General features: G+C 45.3%; 1 protein-coding gene across 10 annotated transcripts in view; it reads left to right on the forward strand.

The window, feature by feature from the left end:
• Nucleotides 1-18,348, forward strand: part of LOC121279045 (receptor-type tyrosine-protein phosphatase mu-like) — an 873,720-nt gene that overhangs the window by 365,201 nt on the left and 490,171 nt on the right. For all 10 annotated transcript variants that reach the window (XM_041189846.1, XM_041189847.1, XM_041189849.1 and 7 more), the window contains exon 7: nucleotides 4,783-5,076. In XM_041189846.1, coding sequence (XP_041045780.1) covers nucleotides 4,783-5,076 — 294 coding nt within the window. The remainder of the gene's footprint in view (nucleotides 1-4,782; nucleotides 5,077-18,348) is intronic.

The raw sequence follows: 18,348 nt of genomic DNA on the forward strand, positions 1-18,348 counted from the left end.
GGCAAAAAAATTGCTTACCCTGTTCACTTGGGTCCCAGATACCCTGTAGAAAGAACCCTGCTGTTTCTATCTCTCACATGCAATGCAAAGTTCCATGGAATTTAAATAGGCAAGTGCAGTTTATTCATGATAAAAGCAAAATACTGCGGATGCTGGAAATCTGAAACAAAAACAAAAATAGCTGGAAAAACTCAGCAGGTCTGACAGCACCTGCGGAGAGGAACACAGTTAATGTTTCGAGTCCGAATGACTCTTCATCAGAACTTTATCAGAACATCTGATTAACTTCTCCGCAGATGTTGTCAGACCTGTTTATTCATGAGTTGCAGTAAGTGCTAGCCCATTGTGTTAGAGAGAATACTGATTGTACGGAATGAGTACCTGCAACAAAAATAATTTAACTTGATACCTAAAAAACAAAAAAAGAATACTTTGATTTGAAGGCGACAGGATTTCCCAGTACAAAAATTAAGTGTGCTATATCGGTTTGAAGAAAAAACTATACATCTGCACTGGTGCACTCAGCAGGAAGTTACATTGTTAGTGACCTTATTAAATGCATCAATAATGTGACCACATTTAAATATATTCTATCCACATATCCTTAACCTAATCAAGCGCCAATGTCTTCACCTCCCAGTCTTGCTTATACATTCTTGTGGATATATCATTTCTTCCTTAACATCCTTCTTCCTTCCCTTTCCATCCCCCGCTTCCCTGTCTCATTCATTCTTTCTGCTCTATGTGCATACGTAAGTATCTATCTCAATCTATCCAGGCTTTCTCTAGCTGTTCTCTCGCACGTAGATTTGCAGCACGTCCTGGACTGAATAGATGGGCTATTTGATTGACATGATCACTTTATCTCACGTGACCTACTGGAGCATATTTGGGATAAGGGAATACATTGCGCACACAATCCTAACTTTATACTGTGGAATGAACTTCATGAGCAGTGTCCTTGCAATCATATTTTGTGGTATTGTGAGTTACTTGGCACAGCAGTGGCTTAATCAGCATCACAACGCTGATATATAATGTGGGTAACAGTAACCAAAACAATTGGGAAATTAAGAATATTTTCACAGAGTGATCTTACATGCAAATTTTAACTGGTTATATTCTATAGCCTAGGTTTTTTAGGCCAATGTTACATTAACGTTCTAGCATTTTTCCTTTTTTTAATAAAGTTCGATTTGATTGCATCACCCTGAGAATAAATTTATGGCTTTCAATATTAATAGTGCAAAAAATGTAATTATTTCAAAGCCTCTCATCTCAAAGCTATTAAAATCCTGAAGTCACTGAAGGGGTAGGTAATAACTTATTTTTATTAACAGCAACTTTTCTCACTTGTGGCAAAATAGGAAGCCACATTAAGCTGCGTATTTATAATGTAGTCCTTGGCATTTGAGGAAAAGAGGCTGAATTTAGTCCATAGATAAAGCCACTTGCATTAAGCAGCTAGTATCAGCCATCAGCTGCTGAATGGACAGGGCAGCCTGTTTCAAATCAAAGCAAGGCAAGGTTTCATAGCTGTACAAGCAGCATTGTTATCTCCGTTTAATAGAATGCAAGTTCCTGTGCCAGACAAATGACTGGAGCTCACCTTTCTTGCAAGTAGACTATTGTACAAATCAAAGTCTTGCCTCTAGGGGTGGAAGCTAATAAAACACAGTCTATTTCAAACCGTTGCAACATTCAGAATTAATTGATGTAACTGTTAACCTCGACAGGCTTTTCCACAGGACCTGATTTGCATCCTAAGAGGCAGTCCGACCCCGTTGGATTGCTTGGATGAGCAGACTGAGCAGGCGATCTCTTACATTCTTTGGATTATATATTACTGATTGTCAAGTAATCATGAGAATATTTTTTTGGCATGCTTTCATTTTTTGTGTCGAAACAATTTAGTGTACACATTTGGATAAGAAATAATTACTTCAGATTTCAGTTGCATTAAAATGACTTTGATTTCATGATAAGCATCTTGCAGCTGCTCAGAGTACAATCTCAATGTTACTGGGTGCATTTTAATATTATGGTAAAATTTAATAGAATTTGAAATATGGGTAGAATTTATTTTCATTCATTGTCAAAGGAAAGTTTTAGCTGAATGTGGGCTATGATGAAGATTCTCAAAGGCCTGGTATCATTCTTATTGAATTATCATAAAATCCAATTTTTAAAAGCATGAACTCAGGCTTTATAGTTATTGATTTTTAATGTTATTGTCATAGCGATACTTACATTTTTTCCTAGTTTTATGATTTTGGTTTTATTGAAAATTCCTGTTATTTGGGGCTTAAATTTCTTTTGTTGGAGTGGGAACTATAATTAGTCAATTTTGGGGTCTATGAAATTTAAAATCGTCTGCTGTTCCCAATTCATAGCATCAGGGAGGTGTCAGTTTCCTTTCTTGGGCAAAGACAGGTGTAAAATTACATTATTATTATTTCCCTTAGTGAGATTGGGGAGGTTTAAATGTTTTCAACTATTATTCCCATTAATGAGAGTTGGGTAATTATAAATTAAAACTTTTGGTTCTGAAAGGTATTCCTTCCCATTATTGGTTTTGGGATATGCACATTCACATTATTTATCCTGATAAGCATACATTCTCACGGTTGGTTCTATGGTGCATTTCCCTTGTTGGGTTCCTTGACACTGAGAGCAGGATTTTCCCATGGGCTATAGGACTCTGACCTGGGGACCAATTGTTGGGTGAGCTCCTGATGCTGCTGGCCCAATCAAAAAGTCAGCAATTTTAGAGTCTCGGCAACCTCATCAAGAGACGTGGGCACAGCTGGGGTAGGTAGGAGACCGAGAGGGCTCCTCAAAATAGAGGCAACCTTTGAACTGTCAAAATTATTAATTGTTGAAGGTGAGGGAAGGTGACAGGGCTCTCTGACTGGACTAATGGATTGCTTGGACCCAAGCACTCCCCGCTAGGATTGTTGGAGCCGCAGGGCTATCCTTTGATGCCCGCTGCCTCCTCCTTGTGGGTAGGAGCCTCTGTCTCTGAACCCCACCCCTGCCCCCCCCCAAGCCTGCTGCAGGAAGGCCGCCTCCATGAAGTTCGTGGCCTCCCCACACAGCGGGATCTGCTTCCCCTCTGTATAAATGTCATGGGATCTTTAAATCACCCCTAATTGTTTAATTGGCTGCTCGCTGTCTTGCAGCTGGCAGTCTATCCATATTCTTGCCTGCCCCAGAACTTTCCAGGTGGCAAGAATGCATCAGAGAGTCATCCCAATACAGCTACCTACTCTTTTTCTTCCCCCCTGCCTCCAAGTCCACCTCTCCAGGGTTTCGTCAATCCTACACTTAAATTCCCATTATTTATACTAATGTCCTGCTTGTGTGGTTCTTGGAGGAGTGCACTTCCATTGTTAGCCTTGGTTTAATGTCTCATTTGAAAAAAATGTTTCATTGCAAAAGACAAGGCTGAAACATTTGCAACCATCTTCAGCTAGAAGTGCCGAGTGGATGATCCACCTTGTCCTGCTCCTGAGGTCCCCAGCATCACAGATGCCAGCTTTCACCCAATTTGATTCACCCCATGTGATATCAAGAAGTAGTGAAGGCACTGGGTACCTCAAAGACTACGAGCTCTGACAACGTTCTGGCTCTGGTACTGAGCTTTGTGCTCCAGAACTAGCCGCACCCCTCACCAAGCTGTTCCAGTACAGCTACAACACTGGCATTTGCCCAATAATGTGGAAGCTTTTCCAAGTATGTCCTGCCCACAAAAAGCAGGACAATCCAATTCGGCCAATTACCGTCCTATCAGCCTCCTCTCGATCATCAACAAAGTGATGGAAGGTGTTGTTGACGGGGCTAACAAGCGGCACTTATACAGCAATAACCTGCTCACTGATTCTTACTTTGGGTTCTGCCAGGGCACCCCACCTCATTTCAACCTTGGTCCAAACATGACCAAAAGAGCTTCCATTTTGCCATGTAAGTGCCACCATAAACCTAAAGGAGTTTGCGGAATTTCTGGAGAAAACGCTGAGGCATACACTGACAGGGAAACCAAAGAGCAATAATTTAGGAAAATATTTGGGATTAACAAATACCCAATCTATTTTTTACATAGTGAAATCTATGTAATAGAGCAGGACACTATCAGGCTAGTTAAAGTGCGGAGGCATGAAGCCAAGCAAGATGTGTTCAGGTTGTGCCAGGCTGATTTTAAGTAAGAAAGTAAAGAAAGTCTTAATAACCACCTTAAAACATTCTTGCAGGTCTTAGCCCTGCCTATTAGATAGGGTATACCGCAAAGGGGGAAGATGGTGGCAAAGTAGTAATGTCACTAGACTGGTAATCCAGTGGCCCCGGCTAATACTCTGGGATCATGGGTACAGATCCCACCACGACTGGTGGAATTCAAACTCAATTTTAAAAATCATAAATAGTCTCAGTAATGGTGACCATGACTCTATCATCCATTGTCGTAAAAAAACCCTCTGGTTCACTAATGTCCTTTAGGCAAGGAAATCTGCCATCCTTACCTAGTCTGGCCTATGTATGACTCCAGATCCACAGCAATGTGGTTGACTCTTAACTGCCCTCTGAAATAGCCCAGCATGCCATTCAGTTCAAGAGGGCAATTAGGGATGGGCAACAAATGCTGGCTTTGCCAGCGACACCTACATCCCATGAAAGAAAAAAGAAAAAAAAGATCAAAGATGATCTCCCACTTAATAATTCCCTATATGTTCTCTAGTTTGTGAGATATGGATATATAATTCAAACTGTTAAATCTTAATTTCACAGATCCACCTACTCCAATAGCTCCGCCTCAGCTTAACTCTGTTGGTGCGACATACTTATGGATCCAACTCAATGCAAATTCCATTAGTGGAGATGGTCCTATCATCCAAAGGGACATTGATTATCGCAGCACAAGCGGGAGTTGGACGGACATACAACCGGTAGACAGCCATCAGTACAAAATCGGGCATTTGGATCCTGATACAGAGTATGAAATTCGAGTACTCCTCACGCGACCCGGAGAAGGAGGAAGGGGAGCTCCTGGCCCACCTCTAATAATGAGAACAAAGTGTGGAGGTAAGACCAGGAAAATGTTGGAATTTGATTATGAATTTGACAGCTAAATGAGGAAAAGTGTAACGCTGTGTTGAGTCAATACATCCTTGGTGTTTACATTAGGTCAAGATCGATTTTCTGCCACCGAATCTAATACTCTATAAATACTTTTATTAAAAATTCCATATGGTTCAATATTTACATGGTGCAGCATTGAGTCATATAGACCAGGAGATTCTGAGCTTTGATTAAGTACTGAGTTGGCTGATCACAGGTGGCAACTTTGAAGTTGGCATCAATGCTCCAGGGCTAATGTGGTACCTGGAAAATCTAATCGGAACAGACTATGGCTCCTAAATTTTGCAGCTGATCTGAACACCAACTGCACATGACTGTAGAAGACATCGAGTAGCCATTTAGCTAAAAAGAGAAATCAGTCTTCTGTTTTTTTATAGGCCAATGCTCTTATCAGTTACCCAGTTTGTCAACGAGGTAAAGAAAATAACTGCTTTATTATTTTCCCGAATCAGGATAGATTGCTCAAGTGTGTATAATGTGGCTGGCTCCATCTATACAACTGTACAACATGGAACATAGGAACAAGAGTAGGCGTTTTAAGAACCATAGGGCTAAATTTTACGGGGAGACGTACTGCTTGCCCACCCTCCTCCACCCCCCAAGAAGAAAAGTCGGCCTCAAGCTGACTGACTTTTACAAAGCCTGCCGTGCAGCGGTAACACACTGGGGGGCGGTATAAACAGGATGAAGGTTGCTCTTCTGGCTCTCAGCGGACATAAAGTCCTGCCCTGAAGATCTACTGGCCAATCTGATTGGTTGGCAGCTCTAGTGGTCCCAGCAGCGTCGGAACTCAGTAGTGGGAGCTGCTGGGAACGCAAGCGTCTCCACAAAGAAGAGCGATGGAGACCAGAGTGAGGTATGTCCCAGGCTTTTAGGGCAGGAAGGGATCAGGCACATGAGGGAGGGGGCTGGAGAGGTGGGAGGTCGGGGCCAAGCGGAGTGGAACAAAGAGGGGAGGTGAAAGCTTGTAGTGGGGGGGAAGGGAGTGCCACCAATATGCACAGGGAATCCCCCTGATTGGTGTGCCACCCCTTCCTTCAGCCTTTTCAAAAATGTGGTTTTAAAGATGGCCTCTCTGGCCCGCCTGCCACTGCCCAGAGCTTTATGGCACTGGTGGTGTATTGCAGCCTTTAATTGCCACTTAATTGGGCAGTTAAGGACCTCAAAAGGCCTAAGGGTGGGCGGCCTAGTGGGTGCTTTACCCACCCCCATGTATTATGGGGAACAGGTCAGGGCTGGGCAGGAAGAAGGTGGGCTAGCCACCTGACAGATATTATGTGCCCCTCCCATCAAAAAAAAGGCAGGTGTGGGGGGCATAAGTTCCAGCCCATAGAAAAATTTGGGAGATAGAAGGAAGCCATTTGGCCCATTTTGTTCGTGCCAGTTGCAAAGGACTAATCCAGCTGAATCCCACTTTGCAGCACTAGGTGTGTAGCCTTTTGGTTTACAACATCCCAAGAGCATAGTCAAGTGTCTTTTAAATATGATGAAGATTTCTGCCTCTCCCACCCTGTCAAGCAATTGGCCCCTCTAGCCCGTTCTGTCATTCAAAGAGCTTATGGCTGATCTGTGACCTAATTCCATATACCTGTCTTTGCCCCTTATCTCTTAATCGGTCTTAGTGACCTGTCAAAGGGCAGGTCCACTGTTTGTTTCTGCAAGCCTGGCAGTCTTCTGATTTACTCTTCAGTGGCTCATAGCCTCCCAGATTCAATTTCACGTTGTCGAACATCATCATTCTCATTCCCCCTGTTAGTCCAAATCCTCCTCTAATCCTTCTTCAATCACTCCCTTCAGCAAGTTCTCATGCCTTAGAATATCACTAATCCAACCTTATTGTCTTTTCTTGATGATATTCACTAACAATATTTCCTTATTCATCATCCTGAGAACTTCTTTATTGCTCTTATGTTCTCTAAAAGTGACTGACTCCATTCTTTTCCAAAATCACATTTCGCAAGTTTCTCGTTTTTATATGTCCGCTTTCCTTAGGGTACATTGAGACAATCCAATTTTTAAAAATTTATTCATTCATGGGATGTGGGCATCACTGGCTGGGCTAACATCTAATTGCCCTTGAGAAGGTGGTGGTGAGTTGCCTTCTTGAACTGTGTGGTTTAGGTACACCTGCAGTGCTGTTAGGGAGAGAGTTCCAGGATTTTAACCCAGCCAAAGTGAAAGAACGACGATATATATCCAAGTCAGGATGATGAGTGGCTTGGAGAGGAACTTCTAGATGGTGATGTTCCCATCTGCAGCCCTTGTCCTTCTAGATGGTAGTGATCATGGGTTTGGAAGGTGCTGTCGGAGAAGGCTCATTGAGTTCCTGCAATGTATCTTGTAGATGGTACACACTGCTGCTACAGTGCATCAGTGGTGGAGGGAGTAAATGTTTGTGGATGGGGTGCCAATCAAGCGGACTGCTTTGTCCTGGATGGTGTCAAGCTGCACTCATCCAGGCAAGTGGAGAGTATTCCGTCACACTCCTGACTTGTGTCTTGTAGATGGTGGACAGACTTTAGGGAGTCAGGAGGTGGGTTAGTCATCACAGGATTCCTAGCCTCTGATCTGCTGTTGTAGCCACAGTATTTATATGGCTAGTCCAGTTCAGTTTCTGGTCAATGATAACCCCCCAGGATGCTGATACTGGGGGATTCAGCAATGGTAATGCCATTGAATGTCAAGGGACTGATGGTTGGATTCCCTCTTGTTGGAGATGGTCATTGCCTGACATTTGTGTGGCGCAAATGTTACTTGCCACTTGTCAGCCCAAGTCTGGATATTGTCCAGGTCTTGCTGCATTTGGACATGGACTGCTTCAGTATCTGCGGAGTGGAAAATGGTGCTGAACATTGTTCAATCATCAGCGAACATCCCCGCTTTTGACCTTTTGATGGAAGGAAGGTCATTGATGAAGCAGTTGAAGTTGGTTGGGCTGAGGACACTACCCTGAGGAACTCCTACGGTGATATCCTGGAGTTGAGATGACTGACCTCCAACATCTACAACCATCTTCCTTTGTGCTAGATGTAACACCAACCAGTGGAGAAAATTCCTCCTGATTCCCATTGACCCCAGTTTTGCTAGGGCTCCTTGATACCACTCTTGATAAAATGCTGCCTTGAAGTCAAGGGCAATCACTCTCCCCTCACCTCTCATGTTCAGCTCTTTTGTCTATGTTTGAACCAAAGCTCTAAAGAGGCCAGGAGCTGAGTGACCCTGGTGGAACATAAACTGAGCATCAATGCGCATTTTAATGCTAAACAAGTGCCCCTTGATAGCACTGTTGTTGACCCCTTCCATCACTTTACTGATGATGAAGTGTAGACTTACGTGGTGGTAATTATCTGGGTTGGATTTGTCTTGCTTCTTGTGTACTGACATGACTGGGCAATTTTCCAAATAACTGGGTAGATGCCAGTGTTGTCGCTGTACTGGAACAGCTTGGCTAGGGGCGTGGCAAGTTCTGGAGCACAAGTCTTCAGTACTGTTGCTGGAATATTGTCAGGGCACATAGCCTTTGCAGTATCCAGTGCCTTCAGCCACTTCCTGAGTGGAGTGAATCGAATTGGTGGAAGACTGGAAGACTGTGATGCTGGGGACCTCCAGAGAAGGCTGAGATGGATCATCCACTCGGCACCTCTGGCTGAAGATTTTTGCAAATACTTCAGCCTTACCTTTTGCGCTGATGTTCTGGGCTCTCCCATCATTGAGGATGGGGATATTTGTGCAGCCTCCTTCCCCAGTGCATTCTTTAATCATTCACCACCGTTCACGACTGGACGTGGTAGGACTGCTGAGCTTACATCTGATCCATTGGTTGTGGAATTGTTTAGCTCTGTCTATCACTTCACCAGGTTGACACCTCATTTTTAGGTGTGCCTGGTACTGCTCCTGGCATGCCCTCCTGTAATCGTCATTAAACCTCGGTTGATCCCCTGTTTTGCTGGTAATGGTACAGTGGGGGATAAGCCGGGCCATGAAGTTACAGGTTGTGTTCAAGTACAATTTTGCTGCTGCTGATCACCCACAGCACCTCATGGATGTCCAGTCTTGAATTGCTGGATCTGTTTGAAATCTAGCCTGTTCGGCATGGTGATAGTGCCACACAATGCAATCGAGGGTATCCTCAATGTGAAGGTGGGACTTCATCTCCACAAGGTTTGTGGTGGTCGCTCCTACCGATACTGTCATGGACAGATGCATCTGTGGCAGGCAGGTTGGTGAGGATGAGGTTAAGTACGTATTTCTTTCTTGTTGGTCCTTTAAGGCCAAAAATTAGTTCCACGCTGGTGTGAAGGCACAGCGGCATCATCCGATGGTGTCCACCAATCCCGCTGGAGGTTGGTATGGACCCGCTTTGCATTCCGCTAATGGGATGCAATGTAAAGCCCGATTAGAGTCATCCCCTCATGCCAGATTTATTGTTACGCTGGCAGGAAAACACGCCGGCCCAGAACACATCTGGACAAGTTTGATGTGCGTAAGCCAGGACTAAACATTAGGGCTTTGCTCAGATTGTTGATATCCGGGGAGCAGAAGATGCTGGAGCCCTACAGCTTCCAGGCCCTGGAGGAACATGTGCGTCACATGCCAGCTGGATTCTTATGTACATGGATCTGCCGCAAAGCAGCTCTCGGAAGGTAAGGGGTATCCATTGATGTCTTGGGTCTGCTTCAGAACATTACGGTCATGGCCATGGGCTGCTATGGATGATCAGCGAGTGGGGGGGGGGCGTGGGTGCAAGAGGAAGGTGCACTGGAGGGTGGGGGAGGAGATGAAGGTATCAGCAGGGCGTGAAGTTGGGGGAGGTGGATGAATATTTCGGAGGGGTGAGTTTGGGAGAGGGGTGGGGAGGTGTGGGGATAGGAGGGTGTAATGGGGGAGAATGCGGTAAATGGGGCGATAGGTGTAAGGGGGGGGTGGCGGAAGACTTCAGCGAAGGAGTTCAGGGGGTTGAGGGAATTTGGAGGAGAGAACCAGCCCAGGGGGATGAAGGAGTTCAAAAGGGGGAAGGAGTTTGGAGGGGAAGGAGTCCGGGGGAGGAAGGTGTCCAGGTGGGAATAAGAGTGGAGTAAGGGTAGAGGACGGAGTAAGGGGAGGGGGATGTTCAGGTGAACATGCAGGGGAGGGGTCTGTGGAGTCTGGGGAGTGAATTGAGGGTGGGTGTGATAGGAAGGAATAGTGAGTATGAGAGGAGGCAGAGTGAGCCAGAACTATTGGAGGGTGAGGATGTGTCGGTAGTGGTAGTAGGGACAGCGAGGGTGGTTGGTGGGGACTCAGAGGCAGACCCTGGGGTGGGAAGGAGGAGGTCAGAGAGGTGGTGCCATGGGGTTGACAGTGATGGGGAAAGGACATGAGTGACCGGGGGAGGGACCAGGACAGGAGAGTTGAGCAAAAATCTGACTATGACCATCGTTGTCAAAATCGAAGCTGAGCGGAGCCTCATGTTGGACGGGTGCAGGAGCTTCATGGGAGTGAAGTCAGTGGGTGGGCGGAGATGCAGGTCGGCTCAGATGGACAGCTGAAAGAGAACTCCAGCAGGCAGCATTGAAAATGCTCAGGACGGTGAGATGAATGTGATGGATGAAGTCTCCATGTGCGTGGGAGAGTGCTTGCTTGAGGTTTTAAAAGGCCCTGCCACACACACACATCTCCCTCCTGAATCACTTGTGGTGTGGCTGTGTGCAGCTGACTGGCTAGTGGCCGGGGTGGGGGGATGCAGTGGTAGGATTTGCGAAGCCTGTCAATGAAACTGAAATATAACATTATGCAATATTCAGTGAAAGTGAATATATTTTCATATTATAAAGTGACAAAATGTGTTCATCCATGCAACCACTTCCGATCAGAATTTCTTAACTTTTCTAGGCCTACCACTTCTTATAGGTGCTGCCCTGACATCCGCAGCAGGGGTGGAGACAGGCTGTACAACGGCTGACCCTGTTGCCTCAGATGACCTTGGTGTGCTTCCTCCAGAGAACTGAGGCCTTTAGGGCCCCGGCTTGCTTTGGCTGCCCTCCTGTGGGCCAGCTGCTCCCTCTGTGGTGACAGAGGGTGAGGTTAAAGGGGTCACAGGCAAAGGGGACCCAGAGGGAGTGGACAGCTTCTGATATTCCTGAGTGGATGACCCAGGGGTGTCCAGCTGTTGCTCCTCCTCCCATCGGGTGCCCGAGAGCCCCGGCCTGAATCCATGAGGGGAAAGGGCACCTGGAGGGACATTGAGGTGCCCCATTTCTCTCATGCGTTGCCACTGCAGGAACTCACCCATGGCTACCACGATGGAGTGCAGGTCAGCGCACATCTCTGCATTCTGCTGGACCAGGGTCTCGCTGGCTTCTGCCATCCTTCTCATGGAGACCTCCATACGTGCACATGTGGGCACCACTTAATCAGAGAGCAGGCGAACGCACTCCTCCCACTCGAGTGCTACTCTGTTGAGGGCTTCCAACAGCTCCATGTGATGTTCCCCTGCCTTCTGCTAACTCTCCAGGATGATTTGGAAGGCTGAACCCAGAGGCTCATCACCTAACTCAGACTTCACAGATGCTTCTTCCCCAGCAGTCCTCCGAGTGCCAGGGATCTCAGCTGAACCTGCCTCCTCCTGCAGCAGACACGTGTCCATACGATGACCACCAGATTTTGAGCCCGAGCCTGCTCTAGATCTAGGTCCCACTGAGGTGTGTGTCTCTGCACCAGTGGAGGGTGTGGGTAAGCACTGTGATGGGTCTTCCAGGCTGCTTATTCCCAGCTCTTCAATGGAGGAGGTGTCCTCTTGGCTGGAGGTGAGGACCTGGATGGAGCTGAGGGACTAGCTGGTTGAGGGTGTCAGTTGCTTGGCAGAGCTCCATGTGAACAAAAGTAGAGCTAATTAGAGCATGGCAGCAGAGTCAAAGGCAGGAGAGAGAGCACTCACAGTTGTGTTGAGAGAGGGATGATGTAGTGGAGGATCCTCACGTGGGTATTTGCCTCCGACCTCACCATTGCCGCAGGCACGGTCCATGTCCTCACCAGTCAGTATGATTGCATACTACCCAAAGTGAGTGAGGGGGCTAATGTGGGCCACTCCCATCCCCCCCAGTCTGGGACCGCTCCCTGCTGCTGTGAGCCAGCTTCTCCTGCATGAAAGCAGATGGGGAGAGTGTGAGCATGATACATGACACAGTGTGAAATGTTTGTGTGGTGAGCGGAGCCTACCCACCAGCAATCCAGCATGTTTCCTGTGAATGCATTATTAATGAGCGGGTCGTGTTGGGAATGGGACGATACGGCGCAGAAACCTGCCATTGCAGCCAACGGGTTAAACAACTTTTTTCACACCCACTCCCACACTTGGGACAATTCCACCCATAGTTTCTCCCTATCTACCCTATCATATCTTGAAAGTTTTTATCAAATCACCTGTTAACATTCTAAATTCCAAGGAATACAACTTTTCTTCCTCTGAAGAAGAGTCATTTGGACTTGAAACGTTCTTCCCACAGATGCTGTTAAACCTGCTGAGTTTTTCCAGCATTTTCTGTTTTTGTTTCAGATTTCCAGCATCTGCAGTATTTTGCTTTTATTTACTTTGTGTAACCTCTCCTTGTAGTTTAACCTCTGGCATCCATGTATCATTATTTAAACCTTAGCTGCACTCCCTCCAAGGCCAATGTATCTTTCCTAAAGGAAAGTCAATATGGCTAGATCTCTCTACACAATGTCATACAATATAGTTGGCTCTGTGTAGATAGTGCTGTCCAATATAGCTGTGTCTTTGCATACACTATTGTATAACACTCGGGCTTCATATATGCAGTGCTGAATAGCACAATTAGCTCCATTTATACTGTGCAGTACAACATGGCTATTTCCATATTCACAGTGCTGTACAACATTGCTAGCTTTAAATGTGCAATGCTGAGCAACACAAATGACTTCATATATACCCATGCTGTAGAACACAAGTCACTCCATCAAACAGCTAATTATTTAATTTGCAATGAATTCATTTGGACTCTTTAATTATTCATACATTTTCATTCAACAGTGCCCTAAGGAACGCATTTACTTATTAGTCAAATCTGCAGTGCCCCATTATATTGAGTTGAGCCATTTCATTGTTGACACTTAAAGTGTTTACTCAACAATGATGCTAATGTGATGTGGCTATGAGATACTTAGGTTCTTCAGAACTGTGATCACTCAAGCGTGCTGCCTTTGCAGGACTGTTGCTGATACTGATCCTTCAGTAGCTGAAATTGTGACTGGGCAAACATGTGTCACAGGATCAATGTCCTTTATTAACATTGACTGTATGAGGTGACTGTAACTGCTACTGCTTGTAGCTACTCCTACCAGGAGATCTGCTGTCATGGTATGCCATGCTCGCCTGCTTTGCACCAACCTCATCCATCCACTGTAGCTCATCTACAACTACTCTGTGATGTCTTTCATCCAACTATACCTAGGTCGACCCCTCTCCCTGTCGCACTCCACTTTTTCCACTAGTTGAGATCTCTAGCTTCACAGATCCGACCATATGCTGAAATACTGAAGCAGCTCCTCTTCATTTGTCTTATGGCCTGTCTATGGAATTTTTAGCTTACTTCTTAGTATCCACATTTTCTTCCACAGATCTTTAGTTATTGTCCATGTTTCTGAGGCATACAGGAAAATGGATAGAATGGAGCATCATTATGAGTTTTTGCCTTATTACAAGTTCGAGTTTTCTTGTTATTAAACCATCCTTCACCTTCACAAAATTACTTCTGGCTATCTCTATCTTCTAATTTCAACATTGCATCTACCATCTTCTGTTATCATTTGTCCTAAATAAACAAATTTATCTACTTGTTCCAGTGTGACACCATCCAATTCAATCTTCACTCTAATTTTTTCTGAGGTATTCCTTTTAACTACCATTGCTTTTGTCTTTTTAGTGTTCATACTCAATCCATTTTCTAATCTTCTAGATTTTGCTTGATCTATGATATTTTGTAGGGCCTCTCCTGATTCTGCAAATAGCGCTATGTCATCAGTGTACTGCAAGTTTATGCAATTGCCACCAATTTTTACCCTTGGAAGTACATCTAATTCTCTGAATATTTGTTTTGGGCACAGACTGAATAATTTTGGCAACAGTGCACAGCCATGTCTTACCCCTCCTGCTCACTTGAAACATATCTGATTGTCCAACTTCTAGCCTGATGCTCACTATTTGGTCGCAATATAGGCTCCAGATAAATTTCACATCTTTACTGTCAATGTCACATTTCAACAGCTCGTCTATAAGCTTTTGGTGATCAAATGCTTTTTCATAGTCTATGAAACATATGTGAGTATTCTTGTTTACTTCTTGATATTTATCGAAGATTGTCCTTAGGTTAAATATTTCCCCTCTTGTTCCTACTCCACGTCTAAATCCAGACTGTGTTTCACCAATTTCTGTTTCAAATCTGTTATTATTTCTTCCTGTTACAATTTTCAAGTTCAGTTTAATGAGAGGATTCTTTAAGCTTATGATTCTAAATTGATTGTACTACATTGCTTTAGGTTTTTTAGGTAACTTAACGAATAATGAATGTCCCATGTCATTTGGAATGTATCCATTGGCATATATTTGATCACAACTTTCTGTTAACATAGATGTTCTGTTGTTACTTCATCTATGCCTGGAGCTTTTCCTGTACTCATCAATTTCAAAGCATTATTTGCCTCTGATATCTTAATGTTTAATCCATTGTTTACCTCTATATCTTGAGGATTCCCTTGATTTGGATCACTGTATAATTCACTTATATGTTCTGTCCATCTTTCTGCTACTGTAACCCTTTCAAACAACACTTTGCCATCTTGTGTCTTTTATGTACCCGCTTTTTTAAAAATTAATTTACGGGATGTGAGTGTTGCTGGGTAGGCCAGCATTTATTACCCATCCCTAGTTGCCCTTGAAAAGGTGGTGGTGAGCTGCCTTCTTGAACCACTGCAGTCCATGTGGTGGGTACATTGTCATCGTCGTCATCGTTGGAGATCCTTCGAGGATGATGTCATTCAGGCTTGGTGAGACTTTGGGTGACTGAGCAGCCCAATTCTGGATCCGCATTTTCTTCTGCAGTGGGGGCATGTTGTTGCACAGGGGAGTGGAAATCACAGCCCCGGTTTGGGTTCCTTCTCCTTCCTCTGCCGCCGTTGTTCTGCCTCACTGTTAAGTCTCTGAGCATCAAAGTGGCTTGCGCCTTGATGGACCCAGTAGTGCCATGCCGAGTGATTGGCAGCATTCTCCACCCAGTCAGTGCTATTAATGCCTCTGGGCTTTGGGGCGACATTGAGCATATCCTTATACTTTTTCCTTTGGCTGCCCTTTAAGCGTCAGCCAACAGAGAGCTGTGAGAAGAGAACCTGTCAAGGAAGGTGCTTTTCAGGCATCCGGGCTCAATGGCCCGTCCACTGGAGTTGGTTCTGCAGGGGCAGGCCTTCAGTGCTGGTAGTTGCAGCTTCATGGAGGATGCTCGCATTAGTCCAGCAGTCCTTCCATTTCATCCCCAGGATTCGACGCAAGCACCACTGATGGAAGCTCTCAAGGATCTTAATGTGGCGATGGTAGACAGTCCATATTTTGTTGCAGTACAGGAGGGTGGTCAATTCAATGGCCTTATAAACCAGAACGTTTGTTGACTTCCAAAGTTCCCTATTGTCAAAGACACGTCGGCACAGCTTGAAGAAGGCAGCGCTGGCACAGTTAACTCAATGTTGGACTTCCTTATCGATGGTAGTCCCTTGGGAGAGGTGGCTGCCGAGATGAGGGAAGTGCTGCACACACTCCAGAGCTTCCCCATCTATGCTCAACTAGCCCGGGGAAAGTTGGTTAAGGACTTTAGTCTTGGCGATGTTTAAAGACAGGCCAAGCCTCTTATGCGAGGCATTGAAGAGGTCAAGCGTCTTTTGCATGTCCTGTACAGAGTGAGCCATCACGCAGTGGTCACCCGCAAACTGAAGGCCGTGGATGTCCATGGTGATGAGTTTTTGTTTTTGCTGGGAAGCGACCAGAGTTGAAGAGCTTCCCATACAAATGATACTGAACGCTGACACCAGGTGGTAGCTCACCTCAGATGAGGTGGGCGATGACGGTCAGGTAAATGATGAACAAGGTGGGCATGAACACACAACCTTGTTTGACCCCGTTCCAGATGTGAAAGGTATCAGTTTCAGATCCTCCACTCAGGACAGTGATGGCCATGTTCTCCTGCAGGAGTCTCAGGATGGTGGCAAACTTCAACGGGCAACCAAAGCATTGAAGGACAACCCGTGGAGCTTTACGATTTAAAGAATCAAATTCCTTGGTTAGGCTAATGAAGGCGATGAACAATTCTTGATTTTTCTCCTGACATTTTTCCTGGATCTGTCTAATCACAAAGACCATGTCCGCAGTACCCGGAGATGGTCGGAAGCCACACTGGGTTTCTGGGAGGATCCCCTTAACGACAAGATAAATGCAGCTCAGGAGGTTGTGGGCCAAGATCTTACCCACGATGGACAGGAGGGAAATCCCCCTGTAGCTTTCGCAATCAGATTTGTCCCTCTTCTTGTGGATAGTAATGGTGTCCCACTGTATTGCTAGGGAGAGAGTTCCAGGATTTTGACCCAGTGACACTGAAGGAACAGCGTTGTATTTCCAAGTCAGGATGGTGAGTGACTTGGAGGGGAGCTTCCAGGTGATGGTGTTCCCCATCTAACTGCTGTCCTTATCCTTCTAGATGGTCGAGGTCGTGGGTTTGGAAGGTGCTGATTAAGGACCGTTGGTGAATTCCTGCAGTGCACCTTGTACATGGTACACACTCTGCCACTGTGCATTGGTAATGGAGGGAGTGAATGTTTGTGGATGGGGTGCCAATCAAATGGGCTGCTTTGTCCTGTATGGTGTCAAGCTACTTGAGTGTTGTTGGAGCTGCACTCATCCAGGCAAGTGGGGAGTATTCCATCACATTCCTGACTTGTGCCTTGTAGATGGTGGACAGGCTTTGAGGAGTCAGGAGGTGAGTTGCTTATTGCAGGATTCCTAGCTTCTGACCAGCTCTTGTAACCTGAATATTTATATGGCTAGCCCAGTTCATGTTTCTAGTTAACGATAACCCCCAGGATTTGGTAGTGGGGGATTCATAATGCCATTTAATGTCAAGGGGCGATGGTTGGATTCTCTCTTGTTGGAGATGGTTATTGTCTGACATTTGTGTGGCGCGAATATTACTTGCCACTTGTCAGCCTAAGCCTGGATATTGTCCAGGTCTTGTTGCATTTGGACATGGAACTGCTTCAGTATCTGAGGAATCGCGAATGGTGCTGAATATTGTGCAATCATCAGCGAACATCCCCACTCCTGACCTTAGGAAGGTCATTGATGAAGCAGCTGAAGATGATTGGGCCGAGGATACTAACCTAGGAACTCCTGCGGTGATATCCTGGAGCTGAGATGACTGACCTCCAAGAACCACAACCATCTTCCTTTGTGCGAGGTATAACTCCAACCAATAGAGAGTTTTCCCCTGATTTCCATTGACTCCAGTTTTGCTAGGGCCCCTTGATGCCACACTCAGTCAAATGCTGCCTTGATGTCAAGGGCTGTCACTCTTCCCTCACCTCGGGAGTTCAGCTCTTTTGTCCATGTTTGAACCAAGGCTGTAATGAGGTCAGGAGCTGAGTGGCCCTGGCGGAACCCAAACTGGGCGTCACTGAGCAGGTTGTTACTAAGCAAAGGCCATTTTCTTTCTACTTCTGGTTCTAAGACCTCTGCTTGTTCTGTTTTCTCAATCCTGAGACATTCATGCTTGTTTTTACGTTAAGAGTGAATGCCTCTCTGATGTTCTCATCCTTCAACATGTCAAGCTCTAATAGTTGCACATCTTTTTCTTTTTTCAGCTTCGTCTTAATTTTCCACAAGGAGGCAATGATCTGAATTTATATTCACTCTGGGATACGTATGAATATACCAATTCTAAAATGTTGTTTCACCATCACATAATCTATTTGATTTCTAGGCTCATTGCCTTGACTTCTCCAAGTATACTGTTTTCATTTTAGTTGTTTAAAGAAGGTGTTTGCCACCATCAGGTCATTCTCTTGACAAAATTGTGTCACTCTCTCTGCTCTTTCATTTCTCGATCAAAGGCCAAATTTACTGACATGAGTTCCTGATGTTCCTTCATTGATTTCAGTGTTAAAGTTGCCCATTATAACTAT

This window comes from Carcharodon carcharias, chromosome 6, assembly GCF_017639515.1.
Source record: "Carcharodon carcharias isolate sCarCar2 chromosome 6, sCarCar2.pri, whole genome shotgun sequence".
NCBI classification, from domain to species: Eukaryota; Metazoa; Chordata; class Chondrichthyes; order Lamniformes; family Lamnidae; genus Carcharodon; species Carcharodon carcharias.